This window comes from Cyclopterus lumpus, chromosome 11 (genome assembly GCF_009769545.1).
Source record: "Cyclopterus lumpus isolate fCycLum1 chromosome 11, fCycLum1.pri, whole genome shotgun sequence".
NCBI classification, from domain to species: Eukaryota; Metazoa; Chordata; class Actinopteri; order Perciformes; family Cyclopteridae; genus Cyclopterus; species Cyclopterus lumpus.
Window position 1 is genome coordinate 7,497,888 of NC_046976.1, and position 25,537 is coordinate 7,523,424.

Below are 25,537 nucleotides of genomic sequence, written 5' to 3' on the forward strand. Positions count from 1 at the left end.
AATACCACATTAACCGCAATTTTCAGCAAGTTGTTAAAAAAAAAAAAAAAGAAAAAAAAAAAAAAAAGGAAACCAGTATTATGTTTATGATAAGAGAAAATGAGAGAAAATAAAAACTATCCTACACAAAATAGCAATAAAATAGCTCCATAATAATAATAATATCATAATAGACAATGGAACTGTCACCAGCACAAATTAATCCAAAAAGTGAGATTCTAAAAAACATTGTACACAACAAGTAACAAGGGTGCAGGTTTTCATTTCTCATATAGATTGTCTTGTGACTAAACAGCTGGATTGGATAGCGAACCTTTTTGTACATGAACAAACCTGCAGGAGGCAGGAAGCCAATCGGTGTGGTGTCACATTTCAAAGAGTTTCCACTGAAACCGAGTTGATGCAAAAATGGAAATGACTGATTAGCTCTGCCTGACGGCTGGTACCGCCCAGTTAAAATATTTGTTTCCAGATTTTGGGAAATGCACTTATTAGCTTTCACAGGAGTAAGTTGAGAAGATTGATACCACTCATATGTGTCAGTTAAATGGGACGTCACAGCCTATTAACTTAGCTTAGCATTAGGATTGGAAAGGGGGGAAACAGCGTGCGGTAGTGGTCGGACACACAAATTCACATTACTTCCCCCCCTAGATTTCCTGGAAAGTCTTAAGTTTTGGCTAGATTTGGATAAAACTGGTTCATAATCCCCATTTAAGAGGTATGACATAAAGGCGGCTTTAGTGCAAGGTGCTCGAGGGCGAGTTTTGTTATTGTCGCACACAGCCAGACGAGCCGTTTGCCCCCGTTTCCTGCTCAACTAACCAGCTCTAGCTTCATATTTACAGTACAAATATCAGTAAGTATCAATCTTCTCATCTGTAGGAAAGTGACTAAACGAGTCTCACAACATGTAGAAATACTCCTTTAATGATTTACGAAGCAACATGAGTTTATTGAAAGTGTTGGATGTTGAATTGATAAAGAAAGTAAAGAGCTACCCAACACACTGTCAAATGAGGGATGGAAAATTACCTGATCATAGAAAACAACACAGCAGGGTGATGTTTTGTCCGGACACCTCCCACAAAGACAGTGTCAAACACTAGTGTCACACTCGTCTACCAATCACACCAAACTGCATCAATTCATAAAAAGACGCTGTGTCCACTTCCCCTAAGCTGACATGAAAATGTTTTAGATAAACAGTCAACAAACAGCTGACATGCCGGTCTGCAATCAGGAGAATCGTTCTATTTTTAGGCTATAAACAGCCTTTGTACACTTATACACACACTTGAAATGGTTCAGGCTAAACAAATTCGTACTAGAAAACATACAATTAAAACGACAAACACAGCACTCGTTTTATAAGTGAGAAAAAAGGCATAATCTGTGTAAGCTTAATGTGGAAAAGATTCTGTCAATCAAAATACGCGTCAAAGAAGTGCATTGGATTTTTTTTTTAAAACACGAAGTGAATGGCAGTGTCCTCATCGTTTCATAATTAGGTGTTAATGGAAAATTGTATTGTGGGTTTGATTTGAGTTTTAAAAAAAAAGAAAGTGTGGTAGGAGAATATGATGACACCACAACCAAGCAGGCCTCTGAGTGAGACAAAAAGTGCACACACCATCAACACTAGCATAAAATAGGTTTACTGAAACACGTCCGACCCACCAGCACGACCTAGTGTGGCAAAACCCCTGGACCGTAGCTCGAAACATATCAAATTCACACTCATATATGCAAACAGATCCACTGAGAATCAACACATTGCTTGTTTTTTAGGGATACCTAGCAAAGTCTATGCAAATATAGTCATATGTACATACACGTCGTTGAAGCTGAAAAGCTAGTTTACTTTGTCGCCAACTGAAGCGGTAGAAATATAGAAAATGTCTTTTTCCTTTACTTTTTGAAACACGGCAACGAGCTAAGGAGAGCTTAAGAGGACATCAAAGCTTTTGTATACGAGGGATTTTCATACAAAGTCAGAATTCCTACTTTTGGACAACCAACGGACCTTCAAAACTGATTTTTTAAATATTTTCTTAAAATACCAACAGATAAAGAACAATTGGACTGAAAGAACCAAATACGTTCCCTACCCCAAAGAAAAGCCACCAGAGAGGCTCAAAACACTGATACTATGCATTTAACTGGATGGCATCTTGGTAGGAAGCCGAGTGGCTGGCTGGATTACTGGTGCAACAATTTCCATCCAAGTTCCAGAGGTGAGAGGACGGGAGGAGTCTGAGGAGCATGGCGGCGAATTCAAAGCTCGATTCAAAGCTTGAAAAGCATCAACAGTGTGGAGCTCTCGTTTCCGTGACAGTGCAGGTGATAATTCGTCATTGTCCTCGCACTGTGTGCGAGAGACATTTGGCATTTTATTTGTTGTAGTACAGGTTGATATTGGCACTCTAGCAGGGTGCTCGGCTCCACCTGAGGGCTCAGGCCTGCCTGGGTGTACGAGGTTGGGAAATGTGGCAGCGGAAAGAACCCTTGATGGTGAAGTATCTTAACCCTAGAAGACCCCGTTTGAGTCGGTTTGCTCAGTGCCAGATAGATGCTCAGTCCTCAAACTGGTCCAGATTAAGTTCTATCCAAAAGTGCAGTTTGGAAGTGACTTATGGAAGAATGGGGAGCCCATAATCCACACTATGTTACATTTCAAAGAGCAGAAAGTGGTGAGTCACATAAGTCCCATGATGTGGACATGCCACTAATCACATTGTGAACGATGCAGCAGAGCTCGATGTAAATACATGAAGATGAAACCATGCGATACATGTTTTCAATGGTTTTGTCAGATTGGAAAAAAGGTTCAACACCTAATTTTCTACCAAAAGAAATTACTTTACGTGAGTTCAAGCAAGAAGGCTTTAAAAATCTACTGTTCCTCTATTCAAGGATTTACAAGGGACAACATATCGAGCTGAGCACCAAGTCATCCTCTCCTCACTCAGAGCGTGATCCCCAAAGGATTTTAATGTATTTTTTTAATTTTTATGTTTATTTGGCAAAGCCTCATAAGTCTGGGTGACGCAGCTGAGTTTTATAATTTGTGACAGAGGCAGATGTGTGATGATAGTGTCACATGGCAGTGGGGTCGGGTGCAGTGGGGGTTTAAGAATGAGTGTGTGTGTTGCGGGTGTTTAAGTGTCACCAAAACTTCCCTGTGGGTGCAAAGAGGTGTGGCAGGCAACTCTATGTGACCCAGGTATCCAATCTCATGCGCTTGATGTTTCCTCCCTCCTGCTCCGGTTCGTTCGACGCCCTAATGAGCTCGGCCGAGGGGCTGAAGTCAGGACGGCTGCCGGGACCGACGCTTCCTGCAGCACCAGCCGTGCTGCCACCTCCACCGCCGCCCCCACCTCCGCCACCAGCTGTACCAGTGTCATCACGATCACTGCCTTCAAAAGAGCTGGCATTGCTGCTGACGCTGTCTGCAGGCGAGCGGCCAGTCGGGGGCTCCAGGCACAGCAGGGAGCCCGGGTACTGTGGCGGTGCAGTCAGGATGGCTCCCCCTGAGGTCGAGGACGGCGTGGTAGAAGATGGTGGAGGGCACGGGGTGCTGCGATCTCTGCCGGGCGAGATGGGCTCCGACTTGATGCTTACACTGGAGTTTGTGTTGACGGTCAGCATGGCGCCTTGAGGTATATGGGTCACAGGCCTGAGAACAGGGTCACAGAGGACAGAGAGACGAAGACAATGGACAGAACATAGAGGAAAGGCGAGAAAACAAAACATATATATGATTAGCTTCTTGACAAAAAAGGCATATGAGAAACTGGAAAGTTCACTTGCATCAAGACAAAAACCCACGTTACAAGGCACAGCACCAACAGGGCAAAGCCACATTCGATTATTCAATAATCCAATAAATTCTAACGCCTTGAAAGCAGAAGTAACCCTCCCGCTGCTCCCAAAACGTCAACACATCAGCCCCGGAAGCATGAAAATGAAATTGTGTGACAAGGTGGTTCGCAGTGAGTCAGCTATGACGTGAAGAAACTACAGATGATAAAACAGAAAATAATCTCGGGTTAGAGAACGTGGTGGAAACCGAACTAGGGCTTATTTCCAGTTTGACTGCAGACAGCACCAGACATGCTAAGGGGAAGCCAGCCAGAAGCACACAGACACACAGGAAAAAGAAAGTGCGATACAGTACCGGCCCAACCACTCATCTCTACCCAAGAGCAGGTTGGACGGAGAGCCAACACTGTGGGGGGAAAAACAAAATGTTGGAGCCCAAACCAAAAGGTAAGAGGTGGATTAGAAGGCATGTGTGGAGAAAAGTGTGACACATTATTGCAAGCAAAGTTTCTTCAACAACAGCAATAATGTTAATGTCTTAGAATCAGAAAAACAAAGACCCTAATCTGCTGAATTTTTGTTCCCACACACAAAAAAATCCAGGCAGGACAATCTTGTTTTCTGATTTACAAGCACAGTGAATGAAGCATTTAACGAGAATGGCTTTTTTGCTTCAGTAATGCACATTTCAATGTTCACTTTAGGATTATTTTTAGACAGCAAATACTTAAACAATAGAAATGATAAGAAAGAGAAGGAACAACTCTTTGATATTTGCCTTGTTTCATATTTTAGAGTGCATTACTCTTAATGTTTTAGCATTTTCGGGATTTTGGGCTTTCACTGTTGAACTTGTTTGTTCCTTAGAGGCCAAAGTATTTATGGGTGTCCCATGGCTGTAGCCTTAAATAGAACAGGAAAAATAGGAGGAAAATGTTTGTTTGATTTCTCAAAGCAGAGACCTCCAATTAATGCTCAAAAGCACATCAATAGAAAACAATCTTAAACATGTAATATATAATTGGCTGCAGTGTCACAGTTTTATAATTAAGAGATCGTTACTGCATCAACGTTTTGATATTTGTGCTGCTAGCTAAATACAAGTAATAATGGTTTAAAAATGTGGCATGTTGTAGTGACTGTTGATAGTTTGTTTACAGCAAAGTAGCTGCTGAGGCCCTTATTAGAGTGAATTACACATTAATATTCTCAGAACAACAAATAACACTGATAGTGTCATATATTCAAGGTTTCATGTCATGATGAATTACCAACTCAAATGTAGTAATTTTACAACTTCTTGGATTACTGGCATCTAACTTCCATCACAACGTTAATCACTGACAACAAAAGGTAATTTGGTCAAATATAGCATCTGCATTTACAAAGATGGAGTATTGCATTTTTAGGCTGTTTACTCAAGTGAAGGGCATTGGGTTGATCTGTTTAACGTCATAACTCAGCAATATTATAGTCTGTGCGTTGGTTCCCAACTACAAATGTATATTCTCCTAATATTTCTCAATTAAATTAATAACACCTTCAATATGTTTAAGGTTTAGTGCTTTGCTTTGAGTTAATAATATAAATGTAGGAAACATTTACTGCATGTTGTTTTGTTTTAGACAAAAGCTAAATTCATATACAAAGTGGACCACGACCCCCCCCCCCCCACTATGGACAAGGTCATGACATTTCACACACACTAGCGGTGGCTGTTCACCTCAGGTTGGCAGCCAGACCGGACACCTGGCTAGACAGCTCGCTGCTCTGCTTGTCCACGCCCCACATGCTGTGGACAAGAGGAGAGAGCACACTTAAGGATCGGGTGTTCATGTGGCCAAAGACACCAACAGCTCACGCAGCTCTCCTCACACGGCAAATGCACCTAAAAAAAGGTGAGCGACTCTAATGCAAAGGCTTCTCATTCGTCTTCTCTATTTCATCTCCATAAGAAACCTCATATTGTAGGGAGAAAGAAGTGAAAAATATCTGCCAAGAGTGTTTCCAAAACAAAACAGTCACGTTTCATTTACTTGATTTAGTCCAATTTCTAGAAAAAGCCACATGTACAACATTACAAATAATAATTGTACACCACTGCCAGAATATTTGACTTCTTCAAAGAAAAGTTTTCATTCTGACTAAAGACATTCACGGCTTCTACAAGGATAGCGACAAGAAACAAGTTCAACAAGTTACACACACACACACACACACACAGATGTTATGAAGAGGCTGCGATGGCGAGATGCTGGTGAGACTAACAAGGAATATGAATTGCTTGTATATAAAAAAAGGTCATGGTATGGCTGTCATGCAAGCTGACTGGTAAGGTCAGCAGTACAGTATTTTAGTGTCAAGGGGGTTGTCATTAGACAGAGAGCTTAGACAGCAGCCTGCCATTATTATCATCATCATTATTATCATCATCATGTGAGTGACGGGAGAGCTTTTAAAAACAGAGTAAAAGAAAGACGCAGCGCCGATGAAAAAAAATATAAGAAAAGACTTACATCAAGTTGCTGAGTGATGCAAGATTCAGTTGCTGCTGTTGCTGCTGCTGCTGCTGCTGCTGTTGTTGTTGCTGCTGCTGCTGTTGTTGTTGCTGCTGTTGCTGTTGTTGTTGCTGGGAAACAGCCTGCTGTTGCCATGTGGACACACTGGTTGGCAACAAGCCACCAGGTGACGCCAGAGCGTGTAAAGCAGTGATGTCGGCACTGGTTAGCTGGTACTCTGAGAGAGAACAAAGGATTTTAAAGTCCCGGCGTGAAGCTCACATTTTCTTAATTTAATTCAAATTTTAAAATTGTTTTTTGAGGGTTAAAAAAAAGAAATCTATCCAGTTTTTTGTTTGTTTTTGTTTTTGAAGCCACCTGGTGCTTAAAAGGATATTTCTGCTCCTGTGTGTTCAGTTCACCTGTGTTGTACGCTGTGGTCATGGCGGAGAAGGGCAGCCCTTGTGCCAGGAGGCTCGGTGTGGCCACAGAGACCACCGGCGTGGTGAGGCTCTGTGCCACCTGGGCTCCTGCTGCCAGCCGCTGGGCGTTCTGCCAGGAGAGGACACCGACATGTTAGTCACTGCGGAAACAATTCTCACATGTGGCGGAAAGCTAATAGACTTATTATTTCGACAATGTCCGTTCTGACATGCTGAGAATGACTGTGCATATGGCTGAATTAAAAATGATGGCTTGAGTCAAGTAAATCTCAAAGTTCAGTGGATTTACTTTCAGGAGGTTTGTAATGTCATGCATCAAAAAAATGAGGTCCTTGTTTTGAGTGCGCCATAAACAGACATATTACATTAAAGGCAATTTATTCAACCATCAGATACACTTATGTCACTTTAAACATTTGTTTAAAGGATTATGCCTTAATTAGATAGCGACAGAGAGAGATGACAGGAGGAGAGAGACACCAACCAGAGATATTGCAGCTCATACACTAATACCAATATTAATTAAGGCTAGCAGGGCAGTTTCAAAACGATCTAAAATGAGGTAATCAAAGCACAATTTAACTTAATGTGTCAGTGTATGTATTTAACAAAATCAGTCATTTCTAAATATACTGCAGGTATAAAACAATTTCTAATTTTCTTTTTATTTCTTAGCATATACGGTATATACGACTTCAGATTATCTAGGGCTGAAACATTTAGATATTCAGTTTACCATCACAGTAGAACAAAACCAACAAATATTAAAATATAAGAAGCTGGGACCAGTGTTTGTTGTTGACTACTCATTTCAGCTCTTATACTATTATCTATAATTTACAGACAGTACAATCTGTATTTTATATTATTATTTTAAAAAAAACTGGAAAATATCTTCAACTATTGACATTGTTTGACTTTGAATTGAATGTGCAGCTCATCTCACGTTTCTCCAGTGGATGTCACTGCAGGCCTTACAGCATGTTACTGGGCTGTGCTTCATCTTTAGAGAACAGGACACACGCCTACTGCTTGCTCAGTGTTTGTACATTAAGTCAGTCATTTAGATGACAATACTTCTGTGAAACTGCGACTATAAGGTTTTATTATCATGTACTTTTGCTGAAAGTACATTTCTGAAGTAGCAAGACACTCTGGTCAAGCTAAGACAGAGAGAGAGAGAGAGAGAGAGAGAGAGAGAGAGAGAGAGAGAATTATTAGAGTCAAATGCCTTTAATGTATTGCCAGTTCGTTTGAAAAAAAAAAAAATATTTTTTATTTTTTATTTTTTTTTAAATCGGACAATTTTGGTGGAAAGTGAAAATGAGTGAATGGGGAACATGCCGCGTTGCTTCACACCACACTGCCAAGTGGAGAAACACTCATGCTTAATGTGGCATCACATGATGAAGTTAATGGGCCTGATCAAACCTGACTGGATAACTCAAAGGCAAATTCTGTTAGGTCTATTTTTTTTTTAAATTATCAATGCGATCACATAATCCTAACAACACAATCACGAGCCCTGAATCACATGCAGTCAGGTGGGAGCCATAAGCTGAATATCATCCCAAATAAATGTCCGTGGAACAGGACCAAAACAATGAGAAACTCTTGCACAGTATTGAAACCATGCTAATAAATAAAAGTGTGGACAGTCGATAACCATCAACTCATGCGAGTGACCAACGTGGGGAACAAAAATCACCTCGTTTACCAATTCCAGCTCATCCTCTGTCTGCAAAGGGTGTCAACAGATCATATTAGTAGCTAAAAGTAAATAAGGGTAAATAAAAATGCACAATATATACTAATGGTTACAGTGAATGCATGGGACCTAAAATCACAGAAGGTGCCTCCACAAATTAAATAGTTGACGAAACAATCTGACCACAAGGTCCACTGAGGAGCAGGTCTGCCGCTGTTGCTCATCTGTTCAGATCTTTCTCAACTTGTTTCTACTGTTTCCAAGGTCTAAAATAAATAATACATTTTAACTTTTAAGCCAACATGAACAACACGTTCTTAGACCTGCAATATCTGTTGTTTGTTTGTTTGTTTTTGGCCACACAACAATGCCATATTTCCTTTTGATAAAATTGATACGGTGACCGTTTTAGCAAACAGATGCCTATTCATACACAGAGCAGACATGGAGCACCGTTAGCATTAATTTGGAGTTGTGTCTAGGGTCACTTGATGTAAGCCCAATGTTTACTTTTCTTTTAACTTTAAAAAAAGATAATTGTGTCTGTCTGCCCTCAGGTGCGGGGCAGGTAACTTGCATTGTGTTTACATTGAATCTTTTGTTGAAAAACGGTTAGACTGAATCAAAACAGCAAAGTTGTGAGCCTTAAAACAAAATAGCAAAGAAGAACTACAGGTGATAATTATTTTGGTCTGACCCGTTACACACACAAGAAGTCATGTGATCCATTGTAGAAATTAATACTGGAGGTTTAAAATGTGCAGAAAAAATGGAAATTTGTATTTGGCAGCTTGTGAAGATTGTGTGATATAATCAAAAGCTCCAGAACAGCTATTAAAATTGACCTTTTTTATAGATATAAGTGAACACTGTGCATATTTAGTTATAAAGAGTGGGAGTTGATCCATACAAGACTTTACTCTCTGGTCTTTACTAACAAAAACAATATGGAAAGCAGCCTCCATTTACCTTCTATATAACCTATATAAGATAATTCCCAAAGTTTTTTTTATAGTTTTCCATCTCATTCATTGGCCAGTGAAGGCCCGATTTTCTGAGATAATAGGAAAATAATTCCTATCCCCTCATGTCCCTCAACAAATCCTCTGGGTTCCAGGTGTCTTGGTTTTCTTATTGTTTGTAAGATCCTAACTTTATCATCCCAAGTGCCATTTTTTCCATTGTGTAAGGTCCAACATTTTAACTAAAAAGGAACCACAAGTTCTGCTTGGGTAAGCTCACCATCTGCATGAGGCTTTTTCCGCCCTGCGAGGTGATGACTCTGAGGTCTGGCTTGCGGCTGTTGACCATCTGGGGGCTGGGAGGTGGGGGTGGAGACTTGGCCGGAACTACTTTCCCCAGACTGTTGCCGTTGGAAACGGTGAGGAGGCCTGGGGAGGCTCTGGCACTAGTGTATCCATTAGCTGCAGGGAGAAAGAGAAGCAAATGGACAGAAATCAATAGGGAAATCAAACAGGTGAATTCAGACGACGGGGTACGGAAACTGTGCACTCAAAATTGTGTTAAAATAATCCTGTGCGTGTCTAATTTAAAAGACACGTTGTTTGTAAAAGCAAGCGTCACCTCATCTGGAGAAAAATAAATAATCTAAAAAGATGATTTCAAATGTATTCATTCTGCTAAAATCTTACACACACAAAAAATATATAATTTGGGAGCCAACCTTTTTTTGCATTAAATATCAGACAAGTTTGCATACTAGAACACTTTCCTGTGCAAACATATATTAAAAAAAAGATTTGTGAAAAATAAAATTGACCATAAGGGGCTGTAAGGTGGTAAAATGAAAGAAAAAAGAAAAGAAGAAGTGATGGGAATCCCATGTCTGTCTGTTGATGTTACTAGTGGCATCCCCTGATCTCCTCCTCGGCACCATCACAGATGGTGCCGAGGAGGAGATGAGAGGAGGAATCTTTTGGTGTTCATTTTGTGAACAGAAATGTCTATACGTAACAACAATGTAAATGGAACATAATATTGCTAAATCTCTTTCCATTATGCCTGATGTGTAAAGACAAGACCGCTGACAAATGTTTCTTTTCATAATAACGGACAGCTTTTCTATTGTGTTTATTCAGAAAAAGCTGAACGTTGACATGCTGTGGGGTTAGTCTGGTGCGAAGTCTGTTGACTATGAGGCCCGTAGCTGAGAATATACACCTCAGATGGAACGCCGAGATAGCGGCTCACGATAGCGGCTCACGATAGCGGCTCACGATAGCGGCTCACGATTGCGGCTCACGATAGCGGCTCACGATTGCGGCCAGCATTTGATTCAGGGTTTGCGTGTTTCCGCTATATTCATTCTACAGCGGCGCTCAGCCTGGCCACACACATCATGGAGCGAAGCAGGAGAGAAGTGAAGGTAAAGTTTACAATACCTGTTGCAGGCTCAGTAGTTAATATACAGTATACTACATGTATAATTAGATTTCAGTGGTCAAAATGTATTGGGAAAAAAGATGTACGTTTGAAGATGTTTTGGTCTACCTTCCTTCCATATTTGTTGGCATTTAGCCTTTAAAAAAAACAGTTTCTTGTTAGAATTGGCATAAACACTCAAATATAGACCAGATACCAGAGGAATTATTGGCAATAAAAAAAAGAAGCAATAACTACAACTACACTGGGAATCTTAACAAATATAGTAGCAGATTACTCACGAACTGGACTTGGGCATCCTCCATTTGAATTATTCAGCTCTCCTCCAAGAAGAGCTCCTATTGAAAAAGGATTAAAACGATGTGAACTGAAAACCAATATTACCCCAAGGGTTTTACAATTTTCTGATATATAGTACTTATCCGGAAGTGTAAGATAAGATATTACTTTATTCATCCCCAGGGGGAAATTTCGATAACGTATTAGGTAACGTATTGACTTTAGATCTCAATACTTTATATATGGTTGATGGAGATATTAACTAATAATTTGAAGGGTAAAAATAAAAGTTATAAATCCAAATATAAATACTACTTTAGAAGTACTCCTTATATCTTCATGTCAGAACTATCGCCTCCCAAGTAGAAGAGGCTCATCGGTTGTTTGCAGCATGTTGTTGCTGTTATTTATTGTTACTTCAGTCTTGCCGCACTCGGCAGAGTATTACTCGCTCACCTGCACTGGCTGGTCGTTGTGGCAACCCAGGAGACACCGTATTTCTCTGAAGAGCCGGTTGCTGTGGCGACAGGAGGTGGGTATCCGTGAGCGATGATGATGTTACATAGGAGGTAGTTACCAGTGCGTTGCCAGGGTTACTGAACTGCAATGTGCTTTGATTAGACGCCTGGACTGTGACCGGCATGGAGAACGTCTGGGCCGGAGCGGTCGACTGCTGCAAAGGGAAGAGATCATTTTACTTTTAGACTTCATCGTATGTCAACTACTCAGCGCTCCATTCCTGCCTTTGAGACAGCACATTTGTACACAAATGTCTATTTGGTAAGCTAAAATAGTTTAAAAAGCTAATATCATCCAGGACGATGTATTCATTGGCACTAATTAAAGGTAAGAAACACATTTCAAAATGTATTTCACTGTTCTAGCTCAGAAAAAAAAAAGGTCAGAGATCACCAAATCTCAATTATTTATTTTCTCCAACTGTAAAAATTCAGGATTTAAAGACATGAAGGACCAAGTGACACCTTATTTATTGTAAAATATGTGAAAATAAAAGTAATATTTAAGGATATTCACATTTCTTCATTTAATACACATTGAGACGGATTTGACTTAAAAACAATGTACAGACTCAAACAAAAATAATCCCTCTCAATCATAATTTACGACCCACTAAAAGTGTGTGGCGGTGTCTGTATCTGCAGAGACCCTCAGCTAAATGAAAAGAAAAGAATAAATCGGCAGTGTTGGGGCGTCTCTGTGCCCCTCACTCTGCCTCCAGCTGTCACTCCTCAGCCTCTTCTCCCCCGGGCTCCGTTCTATCCTGGTACCGTAATCTGTGCCGTCGGAGGCTCAGATGAATTCTCCGGTCTGGACACAAACACTACGCCCATTAGCGAGCTAGATGAACATTGCAACACTCACAAGCTAGTGTCGTTGAGCAAGGGAGGAGGGGCCAACTTTGAATGTTGCGTTTACAAACCACAGCGGACAAATCCTAAATGTAAATTCTTAAGTGTAATATGTCCTGCCCTGCTATTTTATTGTATTGTATATATTGTAAACATGCTTGCTGCTGCTTAAAATCTATCTATCTATCTATCTATCTATCTGGAAGTTGGTTCTTGACATAGCCTGCAGAAATGATTTATTGCCACTGGGGCAGTTTGGCTTAAGTGAGAAATATCATCAGCATACAGTTTTTTTGACCAATAGCCGACCCTCATTAACTGATCATTAACATTAACGGACAACATTAGTGCCTTGCATGCAGGGATGCTGTGGTTGAAGTGCTGAACAAGCCACCCAGCTGCAGCAATAACCGATGCACAAAAAGACTAAAACTATCATTCATCACCAGCTGCAGTGTATGCGCAAAACAGGCAACTAAATCCCTAGTCCACCTCTCCGGGAGAGTTAGAAGCCACAATGTCACGTGCATTGTCTTGGACTCATGCCGACACTTCCCCAGTAAGTCTACAGCGCATCAATCAATTAATTTATCTCCAAGGTTTTCAGCTGTGTGTCTCAGTGGCATACTCTCTCAAGGTTTCCGACAGTCATGTGAACGTAGCAGTGCAGTATGTGTACAGTTTATTTGTCGGTGAATAAATGCTACAACTCCTCAAGACCCAATCCGACCTCCAGTGTCTTGCTTGACAGCTGCTGATTAAAGTGAAGGCCGTTCGCCCCGAAGTTAGACAACTTCGGCCCAGGCTCACTAAAGGTGGGCTGACCTTGAAGGTGAACCTGATATTCTTATTTTATTGAAATGTCGCTTTACCGAGTTTTACTTAGTTTATTAAATGTTTAACTGATAACATTAAAATAGTCGGTAAATGCTTTAACATTGAAACTAGAAAGTTTGACCAACGAATGCGGATTAAACAAAGGACAACCGCTGTGGTTGAGGCTGAAACACAACACCTGGGAATTCCTTTAAAATAAAAAAGGCAGTCTAATTAACTGCTGAATATTTGCTTTAAGAACTTTGGCCAGGTATGTAGCGGCCCAAAAGCTGTTCATGTCTCAGTTATTTTGTCAAACGACCCAGTGAAACCATCTGTGAGGAACTTCACCCCAGTAGCGGTTTCCTGTAGGGACTCAAGCCAAACAAACAATAACAGACAAATATCCGACCAACAAGGTTACAGTGAAGAAAGAAAACCGTAATTACAATATACTTGATTACTTACCCCGTAGCGTTTGAAGAGAACATCCAGATCCTCTGTGGTCTTACGGTACTTGTCATCATTTAGGGGACTTTGGTCAATGGAGTCTTCACCGTCCGGCTCTGGACTATCACAACCGTTGAAGCCTTTCTTTCTCAAAGTCTATGAAAGTAACAAAAAAAATTACGTATTGTATTACGTCAGTCAGTTTAGTTGCTGGAAACTAGGGTTGTCCCAATTAAGTTTGTATTGTCCCAAAACCAGATCTGGTATCTCCAATACCAAATCAGATCCAATACTTATATTGATCTAAATGTGATATATGTATCCGAGACAAAACACAGTTAAACGGTGACTCCTTGCGTCCCCATATCTCTTGGTCCTGAAACATCACTTGTACATAAGGGGGGGTCACAGTTTTACAAGATTGCGTGGAAAACATCTGTACGCGTTATCAAGCTCATGCTGCATTTCCTAAAACTCAAGCAATGGGAACTGTCAATCTTAGCTGGCTCATGGACGTACCTCAATAATATCTGCATTGGTCCGGCTCTCATGCGGCTCATTGTACTCGGTGTATTTGAGCAAGACCTTGTCCATGTCAGTACTGGCGTACTGGAACAGCTTGTTTGCATGGTTGAAGATGATCAGAGCAATCTCGCAGTCACACAGTACACTCAGCTCGTAGGCTTTCTTCATCAAGCCAAACTTTCGCTTTGTGAATGTCACCTGAGAGAAACAAGGCAGAAGGTGGGGAAAACAAAAAGATATGCGAGGACACACCCTTTATTAAAAGCTCAGAAATATCACAGGAGCTCAGACATTCAGATATAAAACGCAACATTCTTTATTTTACAGTCTCTCTTTCTCGGGGTTAACACTTTTCTATTGAGATAAATATGTAAATGATATTTAGGTCTTGATCCACACACAAAAGGTATAAGCTTGCAAATCAAAAAATACTTCAGTTCATGGGTAGAAGTTGTGAATACACTTTCATGTGCCGAGTAATGAAGAAAATATATGCAGTCACATTACTGACACATATCTAACAAATCGTATTTTGGTGCTCTGTCAGAATGATCACTCAAACACATTGGAGTTAGTTTTCACCATCAATAATAAAGCATCCTTTTTTGTGGACCTGTGGACAGTCTTTTAGTCATCATAGGTTTTGATATTTGTACAACCAGTTCTATGCATCAAAAGGGAATTTTGTAATTTGTTGATTTTACTTATTCATTTGTTTTTGTTTCCATAGACGTTTTTGAGTCAATAAAAAAGGGAAATCCCTCAAGTCCTTACATTAGAAGCAACGTAAGCACAACATAAGGAAATATTGACGACAGGTTTAGAGAAAATTTGACGACTTGTATTGTCGTCTTGCTCCATACAAATTCATTTTAAATGCCTTACGTTGCAACAATTTGATGACTTATGTTAAGTATTCACTGTGCAAACAGTTTCTAGAACGAGTGCAGAGTTTAAACTTTAAACTCTGCACTCGTTCTAGAAACTGTTTAAACTTTAAAGTCAGAGCTGTTAGAAAGTGGTTCACAAAAAAAATGACGCTGGGAAAGAACCCTAAAAATACCAAATTAACATTTTTGTAAGACTACTCATCTGACCCGACTGAGAAAACAAGAAAGACGTTGGTCAGGGAGGAAACCTGAAGAGGGGTGGCAGTCTGGTGACGAGAGAGAAAACAACAAATGGAGCTGAAAAAGGCAAATTATTGAGGACAGTTGGCTGTAGAGTTTTTGAGACCTTTCACTGTAAGAATGTGTATAGTTGATTGAGACGATCACACACGCATGAAGCCAAATCAACAATAGAGCAGCTATCAGTGAATGACTTCTAGACAGCCGAGTTCCCCTAAAGTAGAAACATCTACCTGGCGCCTTGTACTGGGAGTGAAGGATAACAAAACCTCAGGACCAAAAATCAGTTTGACATCAGTAAACTGCACACATAACATGTTTCTTTTCATCTCTGAGACCTTTCACGATCATGAAGACTTTATTTTGTGGCAATATATCTTAATGATAACTGCATAAAAATGGTCTTGAATTAAAATAATGTCACACAGCACTGCCTGGGGATTAAAAGGTTTTAGAGACACTCAAAAGTAAATTATGAACATTTCTTAATGAAATGTAATGTACAACTGCAGTATTATCTAAACAATTATAATAACTAAGTCTCTAAAATAACAGAATTTTTTAACTGATCACTAAAATTGTAAAATTCAAGAGTCCAGGGGCATCAATAAAATCAAGGTTTTTTTAAGTAATAAGAAATTATTAACTTGCATTTTACTGAACAAACATATATAGGATTACTGCTATATTTAAACAGTCTAACACGTGAAATCATAAGCTTAATATACAAGATTATAAATCTAATCAGACATTTAATACCAGCTTTGACGTTTTCTAGAATACAGACATATTATAGCAGGTATCAAAAAAGTATGGAGGATCAAAGCCCTAAATTCCCTATACAAAAGTATAAACTTTATCAAGAATACTCATAATAAATTATCAAAATATTCATCCATAAGACGAGTCACACAAAAGAAAAGCAGATGAAAACTCTGACTCACCTGCTTGTTCCTTTCATCGGTGATCCGTTGGATCTGAATCTTTTTCCTACCCATAATGCTTTGCAGTTGTGGAGACAAACGTAGTCACTTAAGTGGAGAAGCGCCTCTCAGATGGTGAGAGAGGAAGTGCAGCCTACAACCTCTTACTTCAGCCCCAAACACTCTCAGACACAGTCATGCATCCGAAGATACACGCACACACACATTTCTCTGCCCAGGTGTGGTCCGGCAACGCTGTCGACTCCTTTTGACGGGCGGCGAGACGGAAGAGTGGGAGATGAGGGGATGAGGACTTCAGTTCAGTGTTTGTTCAACGAGGAGCAAAGCGTGACAAACTTCCCTGCAGCTGCTGAGGTGAGGAGGACGTCGCTCTTGTCCTGCGTGACACAGAGGGACAGAAAGGTCACTCAAATACCACAAACATCAAAACAAGACGAAAACATCAACAAAAATCGATGTCTGATGATGGTGATCGTGCATTCACAAAATCAATAAATCATCCTATTCTATGTTGTGTGACAAATAAAATGACAATGTAAGCTCCCTAAATACATGATACAGCAATACTGCCTGATTATTAAGGCAGCGGCTCACAGACAAACATTAAGGTAACTTTCTAGCCAACACTATTCGGATGTGGTTCAGTCCAAACATCACCATCGAGAAGCAGCAATTCTATCAAGTGGGAAGCTACTTTTTATATTTGATCGCATGCTTAGAGACGTCCTCATTTGGCCTTAATAGTAAACCAAATCCATGACAGTCCTAACAATTAGTTTTTAAATCATTAAATACTAACAGCTTCTTAAATGAGGAGTATTTTGCTACTCTCTAGCGGTGTCTGAAATACCTCCATCTATACTACCCAATGGACCACGATATCTCATTTCCAACAGTAAACTTGAGTGTCCAATCTTTTGTATTGTCCTATACATTTCATACAAAATGTCATACTAAAAAGCCCAGAAAGTACAACTTCACCTTTGCACAAGTTTCAGTTATGTGACACTATAACTGTCAAATTAATAATAGATTAATAGATGATTAAATGCTAAAACTTGTTGTGAGTCATCGTAACATAAAAGCAAAGGGTTGTGTGTTCACACACACACATGAAGCTTCAGCCCCTTTAAGGATATTCAGTGACAACACTATAACATCAATTTGTCTTTGAGCTAAAGTTAGAGCAGCTCTACATTTAAAAATACAATTAAAAAAGGAAGTCAGTGAACACGACTCAGTATGGGCTTCTTAAGACCTCTAATATAAATCATAAGTGACTCCACAAGGCTCTGTACAAGTATCAAAACATTTTTTGACAGACCGACTTGATGTCAATGAAGGATTATTTTGGATGGAGATGGGTATTAGTGTTTAAGATCATATTCACACACCAAGGCACAAGTAGCATTGGTATCACAGGCCAGGTTGAAGGTCAGTCCACACATTGTATGGAAGAGGTGGCATATTGACAACCATAAAACGTCTTTATCTTTGTGTGCAGGAGGAACCACTCTCTTTAGCGGCACTTTTAAATCTTTGAGTCACATACAATAAATAAAAATAATGAAAAAATTATGAATAATAAAGCATTGAGAACTTCTGCATGAGCAACAGATGGATTTGAGACTTAATAAACGGGTCTTTTGGTTGTGTTGTTATACACTACCTGAGCTGTTAGAGTCTAATGATCAATCGTTCCCGATCCCAATGTGATATTCATGCATTACTGCAGGTTATGGCAATAATTCAGATGGAGTTTTTAATGTATCAATGGTGGCAAGGTTAAAGATTTAAATGAGTATGCCACATAGTAACAGTTTCCCTTTGCTTAGTCTGTCAGCATGACATTAACATCATTATTGCTGACTATGCATTTGATTGTATCTAGAAAGACTAATTAGTCACTTAATCGTCAGTAATATATACAGCTGCACATATGCTTCCTTTTAATATGTCTACACCTGTGATTTAAGCTTACAGTAGCGCTGCACAGTTAATCATATAATCATCACAATTGTAGCGTCTACAGTTGATTAAACTTGCTTAGGTGTGATGCTGATGCTTTACATTTATTGTGGCTGTTCTGGTGCATAAAATCAAAGCTCCCTGCAACAGAATAGAATATTAATCAGCAAGGAATTAGTCAATCGAGAGAAAAGTAATTGGTCCCTATTTTGATAAATGGTTGAGCATTTCAGTCCCCCCACACCCAGTTACAAATGCCAAACACGACTTGGTTTCAGTTGACAGAGGATTTCCTCCTTTTCGGAGTTGGAGATATATTCAACCGTGGGCTCTGGGACACTATAATGAGCATTTTGTAACAACATTTAATTGACTAAAGAACACAATTGTCAGATTCATTGATGATAAAATTAGGCCGTGGTTATACTCTTTTTAATGAAACCTTTGCCGTCCGATCATGATCGTCATCAATCTGATCCTTGTAAGTCGCTTTGGATAAAAGCGTCAGCTAAATGACATGTAATGTAATGTAATGTAATGTAATGTAATGAAATGTAATGATCATGCCATGCCATTGACTGGAAGTCTGTGCGCTCCGAGATCGGACCTTGGCCGCATCGGGAATCGATCAGCCAGACCACGTGTCCCGGACTAAAAATTGACATAATCAAATGTAATTGGTCAAGTTGTTGACTGATAGTCAGTGATTATTTATTGTTTGGTCATTGATCCCCTCTGTTTAAGCTTTATACAAGAAAACTATTGTCTGAAATAAATGTTGCTATCGCTTAGCTGTGTCCAGAATAATGGACAGTGCGACGTTACAGCTAGAGTACTGATCGATAAACCCAGAATGACAGTTTCAGTCTGCTTCCTTTAATGTGCCGCAAGTAGCTGTTTAAAATTAAATCCAACGTTTCCTGATTTTGCGTCGAGATTGAAATAACAGGGTACTTTTATTGAGAAGAATTTAGAAATCACCTTTATAGTCTTCGACCTCTCAAGATGCTTTACACTACATTTAGCCCAATCACACATTAATACACTCATGGCAGAGGCTCCCATGCAAGGTGCCACCTGCTCATCAGGATCTAAACTAATCATTCAAACACACTCACACGTGGATGGCAAAGCCTTCAGGAGCAATATGCATTTCAACATTTTGCCCAGGGCCTGGAGGAGCTGGGGATGAAACCAACATTTGCATCCACTAGGATTGTTACGGTTAATCAATTGTTTTTATGCCAGGATCATTTGATTTGTTTTCATGCTTGACTTTGTTGTTATTGATTTGTTTCAGTTATTTGTTTGTGTATTTAATATCCTTAATCACGGGAGAGGAAAAGAAACTGGTTCGACGGGGCTACTCCTGTAGTGGAAACAAAACTTGTACATCTTCTAAAAACATTAGCTTCTCCTTCTTACACATAGGCTCAGCCTTGTGGCAACAGTTGTACTTTTCCCCTCCAGTCTTGACCTTCCACGGCCATGCTCTCCTGTGGGATTGTTGTTAGGCCAGACGGAAAAATTGTAAACGCCAGTGGAGTGCACACGGGGCCTCCAAAAACCTAATTTCAACACTTCAGAGCATCCAGCTTGAGAATGAATTGAAGGTTGTAACAAAAGCCAACATATTAGGTTTAACTCTAAAATGCTCAGTGTTAATTATCATTGCCCTGTATTACAAGTGTTTAAATCCCCCCCTTGATGATGTCCATTATCAAACAACATTATTTAAAAATGAGAAATGTATCTAGACAGCCTAAAAAACTAAACACAATACTCACAATGATGTGGTTTGTGCAGCACCTACATGTAGCTTTTCATACATTATATATTTGTATATCAGCAGGGCTGGACATCATTATAAATCATTCATCAGCTGCAACTGTAAGGCACCAACTCTAAACAATTACCACAAAATGTAGAAATATCCCAGTGCGAGAGGGGGGAAATGACTAACAACAGCTCTTCCCTTCTGACTCTACTAACTTTGCCAAGCGACAATCTTTGATTAGCCGTAAATTGGCCAGAATGGGGCTACACTGCAAGGCTTCTGTCCAGCCTCCCTCTCCCTGACTGCCCTCTGCATGGCTGCCCCCTCATTACAGTAATTGTCACATTCATCCCTCTTCTTCCTCCTTAAGGCGCTGATGGCTCAATTAGGAGCTGGCCGGAGGACTGATTGGACGGCAGCATAATGAGGTCACCGCTTGGCTAAAACTGAGCCCTGAATCCAGCCAAACCGAGCTCGCTCTGTGACATACGAGAAGCCAAAGAAGCAGAAAAGACTGTTAACAAGTAAAGACACTAGATCAAAGTGTTAAATAGTGGAACATTATTGACTTTTGGCTGGACGGGGTTTGCCTCATTATCTTAAGAGGGCCAAGCATTTGGTCAAAAAAAAGAGCCTTTGCATGTTATTCGAATCATCCAAGTGACGGTTGAATATTCTTCTGATGAAGGAGAACGCAATCAAGCTCAGGATAGGCATCTGTCAGTTTTGGTGGAGTGTAATTAGTGGCTGTGACCTTTAGCGGATTATGCACTAGCCAATGAAATGTGCCAAAGCCCTGAGATAAATGGTCGGAGCCTCAAACGTGACTTGCAGTGGGGTTTGCCTCTCCACAGCTCTCAGACCGGGTTTGGGACGGCCTCAATGGCTCAATCTCCATTCCACAATGCACTCAGATTGTCTCGCGACTTTGTACGCATGTTGGGAGAACTGGTTTAAGGTACTACGCACATTTTAAATAGAAAGAACTGAAAACTGCCCGCAAACTAGAACTGCGCTTTTCGCTACAAATTAACTGCTATAAAACTAAAAAACATCATCTCAAAGCATGATACCTATCCAATTAAACCATTTAATTTGAGTCTTTTGCATTTGGAATATTTTTCCCTTCATGTCTTACAATAAAATGAACATTAGCAGACAACTCAATGAAAGCACGGAGGTCTTACTGAACCTTTTCCACATGATAAAATCAGAAGGAAAGACAAGGAAAGTAAATCATATCACCCTGGTAAATCTTAGAGAAGTTACAACTGTCTAGACACAGCTGAGGTATTTCAACCAACAAGGGACTGAACTCAGAAGGAAATATGTTACCATTGCACTTACTGAAGGCTATACTGAACATTTAGACTGTTTTGTGGGTTTCCTTTCCATTTTTACTTGTATCTATTTCAATCATTTAAAGAATATCAGCTATTCCTGTCCCTCCTCTCTGACCCTCTTTAGATACATTTTTAGTTTTTAATGACATGCGTGTATTACTATACAACAATTAGCCCAATAAAAAAATATTAAGAATTGTTTGATTTGTTTGGCTTTATTCAACCTGAGAGATAAATGGTCAAACTCCCATACCGACATGAAGGCAACAATTCAATCTGAAGGAATTTCTGCTGTGGACTTTGAAAAACCTTTGGTTGATTTGGTTCTGTTCATCTTGGCTACCACTCCCAGTTTCATTAGCTCAAAGTCCTACCCATAGGGATGACGGGTTTCAACAGCACTGTTATTTCAAGCATTTTAATAAAAACACTTCTGTTGTTAATACTGCAGCAAGGTTTTTGGGAACCCAAAAAGCAAAACACTTGTAATCCTGCAGTGAGGAAATGTGAATCTTTGGGTCACGGAGAATTTGGCTTTGACTTGAGCAGCAGATCCAAATCACATATTACACATTACATTAAACATGCTGCTGGTGGATAACCAATTGAGAGCGTATGTGGCTCATTTCACCAATCAGTAAGACTGCACTACCTTCATATGTTGATATGAACCCATCTGCAGGAATGGCACACAGCGGTGTGTCACTCTGTCAAACTGACCTACTTCTTGCCAAACAGCTCTGGCATCTACCCCGGGATGGCACAGAGAATCATGGCTGCTGATGCTGAATGCATACAGCCCCATGCTTAAACCATAACTGGTGCCCTGATTTGACTAAAAGTTGCTCTTACGGTTTATATGTTAAAGAACACAGTTAGACTTACAGAAAATAAAGCAATGCAAATTGGCCTCAGCATGCCAACACCATCACTGCCTGACATGTAGCATTATCAATATAGTGTCTTCTGTACTAAATATCTTGAAGTCACTGCACACACAACAACAACAACATCATCATTTTTCTTGAGGGTCCTAAAAGTGAAGCTGGAAAATGCAGCTGGAGGAGCAGCTCTGAACAATAGGTCTCTTATAAGTCCGTTTTCTCCTTCATGCCAATAAACTACTGACCATGTTAGCTCTGCTGTGAAGTGGTTTTCTTTTTAAGCAAAGTGGCAGCAGGACTCTTGCCTGTATGCTACAAACATGATGACAGATGGAGTCTGAAGACTGGTAGGCCCACGGACTGCAGACAGGTAGCGTCACCCTACAGGGTCGGGTTTGACAGGTTGGAAGCTAATACCGTTATCAAATAACGTGTCCAGATTGTCACCGAACAGCCTCGTTTAAGACAACACGACCGGGTGGATGTACAGAACAAACGGGACGAGCTACTCCAAACAGGCCATTTCACAATGTTCAAGTTACGAGTCGACCGACAGCCATTACCTTCCTGACACTCTCCGTATAACTCGGCCGCGCGAGCAGCACGCGCTACTTTAAATCACGTCACAAACATGTTGTATTCAAATCAAGATTGTCCTGCTGTGGAATACAGATCGACGCCGCGATGCGTATTTACTTTGCGATATTTAAATAATAAAGCCAGCAGGTCTGCTTCTGTGCCAGGAGAAAAGACGCAGGAAGGAAATGTATCACTCCACTTACCTTGAAATATTGCTGATAAAAAGCCGAAAATAGGCCTGTCGTCACGCGCGCCAGAAGTCGTAATGTGTTAATTAAGAAACCTTAATTAATTACGCTGAAGCGACGTCTCTATTTACATGAATCCGCGGCATTTTATTCCATTTAATGTTGAAGTAACTATACTGTCCACCCAGGCGATACAGCGCACCCAGTGTACGATCGACGTCATTGAAATTAGCCCGTGATTGACCCGTTGGAAATCCAATAGGAAGCTGACGTGCCAGCCTCTCGTCCAATCAAAAGCGCAGTGTTGCAAAGGAGGCTGGTCTTTGCGAGAGGACATGACGGAGGTGACGGCCATGTTCTGCAATAGTGTCTGTATCCCTCCGCTTCAGTATTTACCTTTTGCATGATTTTGCATGTGGGGAAAATGTCACTGTAGCCCCGCTGTGCTCTGCCTGCTTTCCATGAGAGAACCCGCTAGGCCATTTGTTTTTCACGACTGTCACCACCACGGCACTGTAACGCGGTTAATAACGAACAATGAGACCAGTTAGGTTGTTAAAGAGAGAAATGTTGAGTCTTGTTAAACGTTAGTCGTCGACATTGTTCTCCCAGACTTTATATTACCTTGACATCAGTCGTTATGGCATCATGACTTACAGTACTGCTGATATGATTTTTTATTTTTTTGGTGAAATTCTGCAAGTCTATGAGCTATGAACAGTCTATGACTTATGAGGTCTAAAATATGTGAAATAAATTGCAATACAATCATACTCTGTACTATATTATATAGCCTACTGCAACGCACATTATACATAATATCATTATCCTCATGTGCAGAGGGCTGTACATAGTGTACATATACTGTCACAAAAAAACACCTCTGTATGCAGACTAATTTATAATCTGTAACATTAACCGACTAGAAGGCCTGGGACAAATGACCAAATGCCTCCTCATCCAACCAAATCCTCTTCCCAAGTTAGTTTTCCATATTTTGATTACACACAGATTCATTTAGAATATGCCCCATGTAAAGAGTATTCCAAGTGGATTTAAAGAAGACGGGCCTTTAAGGTAAAACAACAAAAATGCAGCATCTACTATTGGGACTTATTTCAGGCTATTATTTTCAACAAAATTTCAATTAACCAAATAACCACAAGGGGCAGCTAGGGCAGCTGCACTCTCTGTAACACAACTCTACATTAGCCTTTACTGGAGAACAAGCCTATTCAATTGGCAGCCCGAGTGGCCCATTATACATAATCATATGACAAATATGTAAACTGCATGTGTGGTAGTAGTCATCTCACCGTCTCATCTCTGTTGAGAGTTCACATACCCAGCACCGATCAGGCAGTATTGGCTATTGACAGTCACAGGTAGGGAAGTGCGCTACTGAAAATATGTCTCCGTCAGCCCAGAAAATGGACAATGACATGTGTGTGTGTGTGTGTGTGTGTGTGTGTGTGTGTGTGTGTGTGTGTGTGTTTATAGGAGATGTGTAATTGAATACCCCTGCTTTACAGTAACAATCTCACCTGTTTACATATTTAATGTGTATAGGTTTAAAGCATTTCCGAACACTGGCATGTTGATGTATTTAATCAGAAACATTATAATTGAACAGAAATGTGTGTTTTTTCCCCCATAACAGGAGTTTCCTTTGTCCCTCCTCCAAGGCCCTGCTAGAAAGCAAATTAATTTCCCAATATGTTAAACTATTTATTCAATTGGGGATTCAGAGGCGACAAGGTACGTAAACAATGTGCCAAGGGTAGGTTGAACAAGGTCAGTAGGAATCCATTTGCAAATTAAAAGAATATGTTAATGCAGTACCAGTAGGAAACACAGTTCATCCTGTAACTGAAGTCACATTTATGTGCACTGACCCTAAAATAAGTATAAAAAGGTTACATTTCTAGTTACATGCTGCCTGCATTCGTTTTCTTCATGGGTTTCTAGCAGATGTGTGTCCTAGTTTGAAAACAAAAGCTGTATCAGACCCAGTACTGTGGATCATTGGGAATAGAGCAGCTGACAGAAATAAAACACATGACATCTTGGCGAAATGCCTCATGAGGGACATCTAGGATTAGAAACACAGTATCAAAGGCTGGCTTGATTTGTTGGATTCAAACCCACAAGATACAAATAGGTATGAAGATGAGTCATAGACATCACTATGGACCAGGAGAACGTTGAAATAGAATAAGCAGCACAAGATAAGTAGGTCTGCTTTTGGATGCAAGAAACGCAAAAACCCAAGAAAAGCAGCTTTGCAAGACCTGGATGTTTTGAAAACTTCGTAGAAGTCCTTTGAATGAAGTCCAGTGGTAATAAACTGTAGCATATTAGTGTCCTAGAGCAGACATTTGAAATGAAACACAGAGGGCAGAGAGAT

General features: G+C 40.2%; 1 protein-coding gene across 4 annotated transcripts; it reads right to left on the bottom strand.

Annotated features, from left to right (window-relative positions):
* Positions 1–907: 907 nt before the first annotated feature.
* LOC117738650 (myocyte-specific enhancer factor 2D homolog) lies at positions 908–23,351 on the bottom strand. 4 transcript variants are annotated; one of them, XM_034544644.1, is made up of 12 exons: positions 23,146–23,336; positions 16,392–16,768; positions 14,312–14,515; positions 13,811–13,948; positions 11,613–11,829; positions 11,159–11,215; positions 9,717–9,898; positions 6,746–6,875; positions 6,342–6,561; positions 5,549–5,617; positions 4,181–4,231; positions 908–3,679 (listed from the first exon to the last, which is right to left on the bottom strand). In XM_034544644.1, the coding sequence occupies exons 2-12, from the start codon at positions 16,443–16,445 to the stop codon at positions 3,214–3,216; spliced, it is 1,788 nt and encodes a 595-aa protein (XP_034400535.1). In that variant the 5' UTR covers positions 16,446–16,768; positions 23,146–23,336; the 3' UTR covers positions 908–3,213. The 4 variants fall into 4 exon arrangements, with proteins under 4 accessions (XP_034400535.1, XP_034400536.1, XP_034400537.1 ...); XM_034544645.1 differs by lacking the exon at positions 23,146–23,336 and adding an exon at positions 22,927–23,108; XM_034544646.1 differs by lacking the exon at positions 4,181–4,231 and having other exon boundaries at positions 23,146–23,351.
* Between the last annotated feature and the right edge of the window lie 2,186 nt (positions 23,352–25,537).

Coding starts and splice junctions, on each gene's coding strand:
- LOC117738650 (XM_034544644.1), bottom strand. CDS start 16,445: ATGGGTAGGAAAAAGATTCAGATCCAACGGATCACCGATGAAAGGAAC. Junction 11,216..11,612: donor ACAACGACCAGCCAGTGCAG/GTGAGCGAGTAA, acceptor CTTTTTCAATAG/GAGCTCTTCTTGGAGGAGAG. Junction 9,899..11,158: donor AGGATGCCCAAGTCCAGTTC/GTGAGTAATCTG, acceptor TTCTCCCTGCAG/CTAATGGATACACTAGTGCC.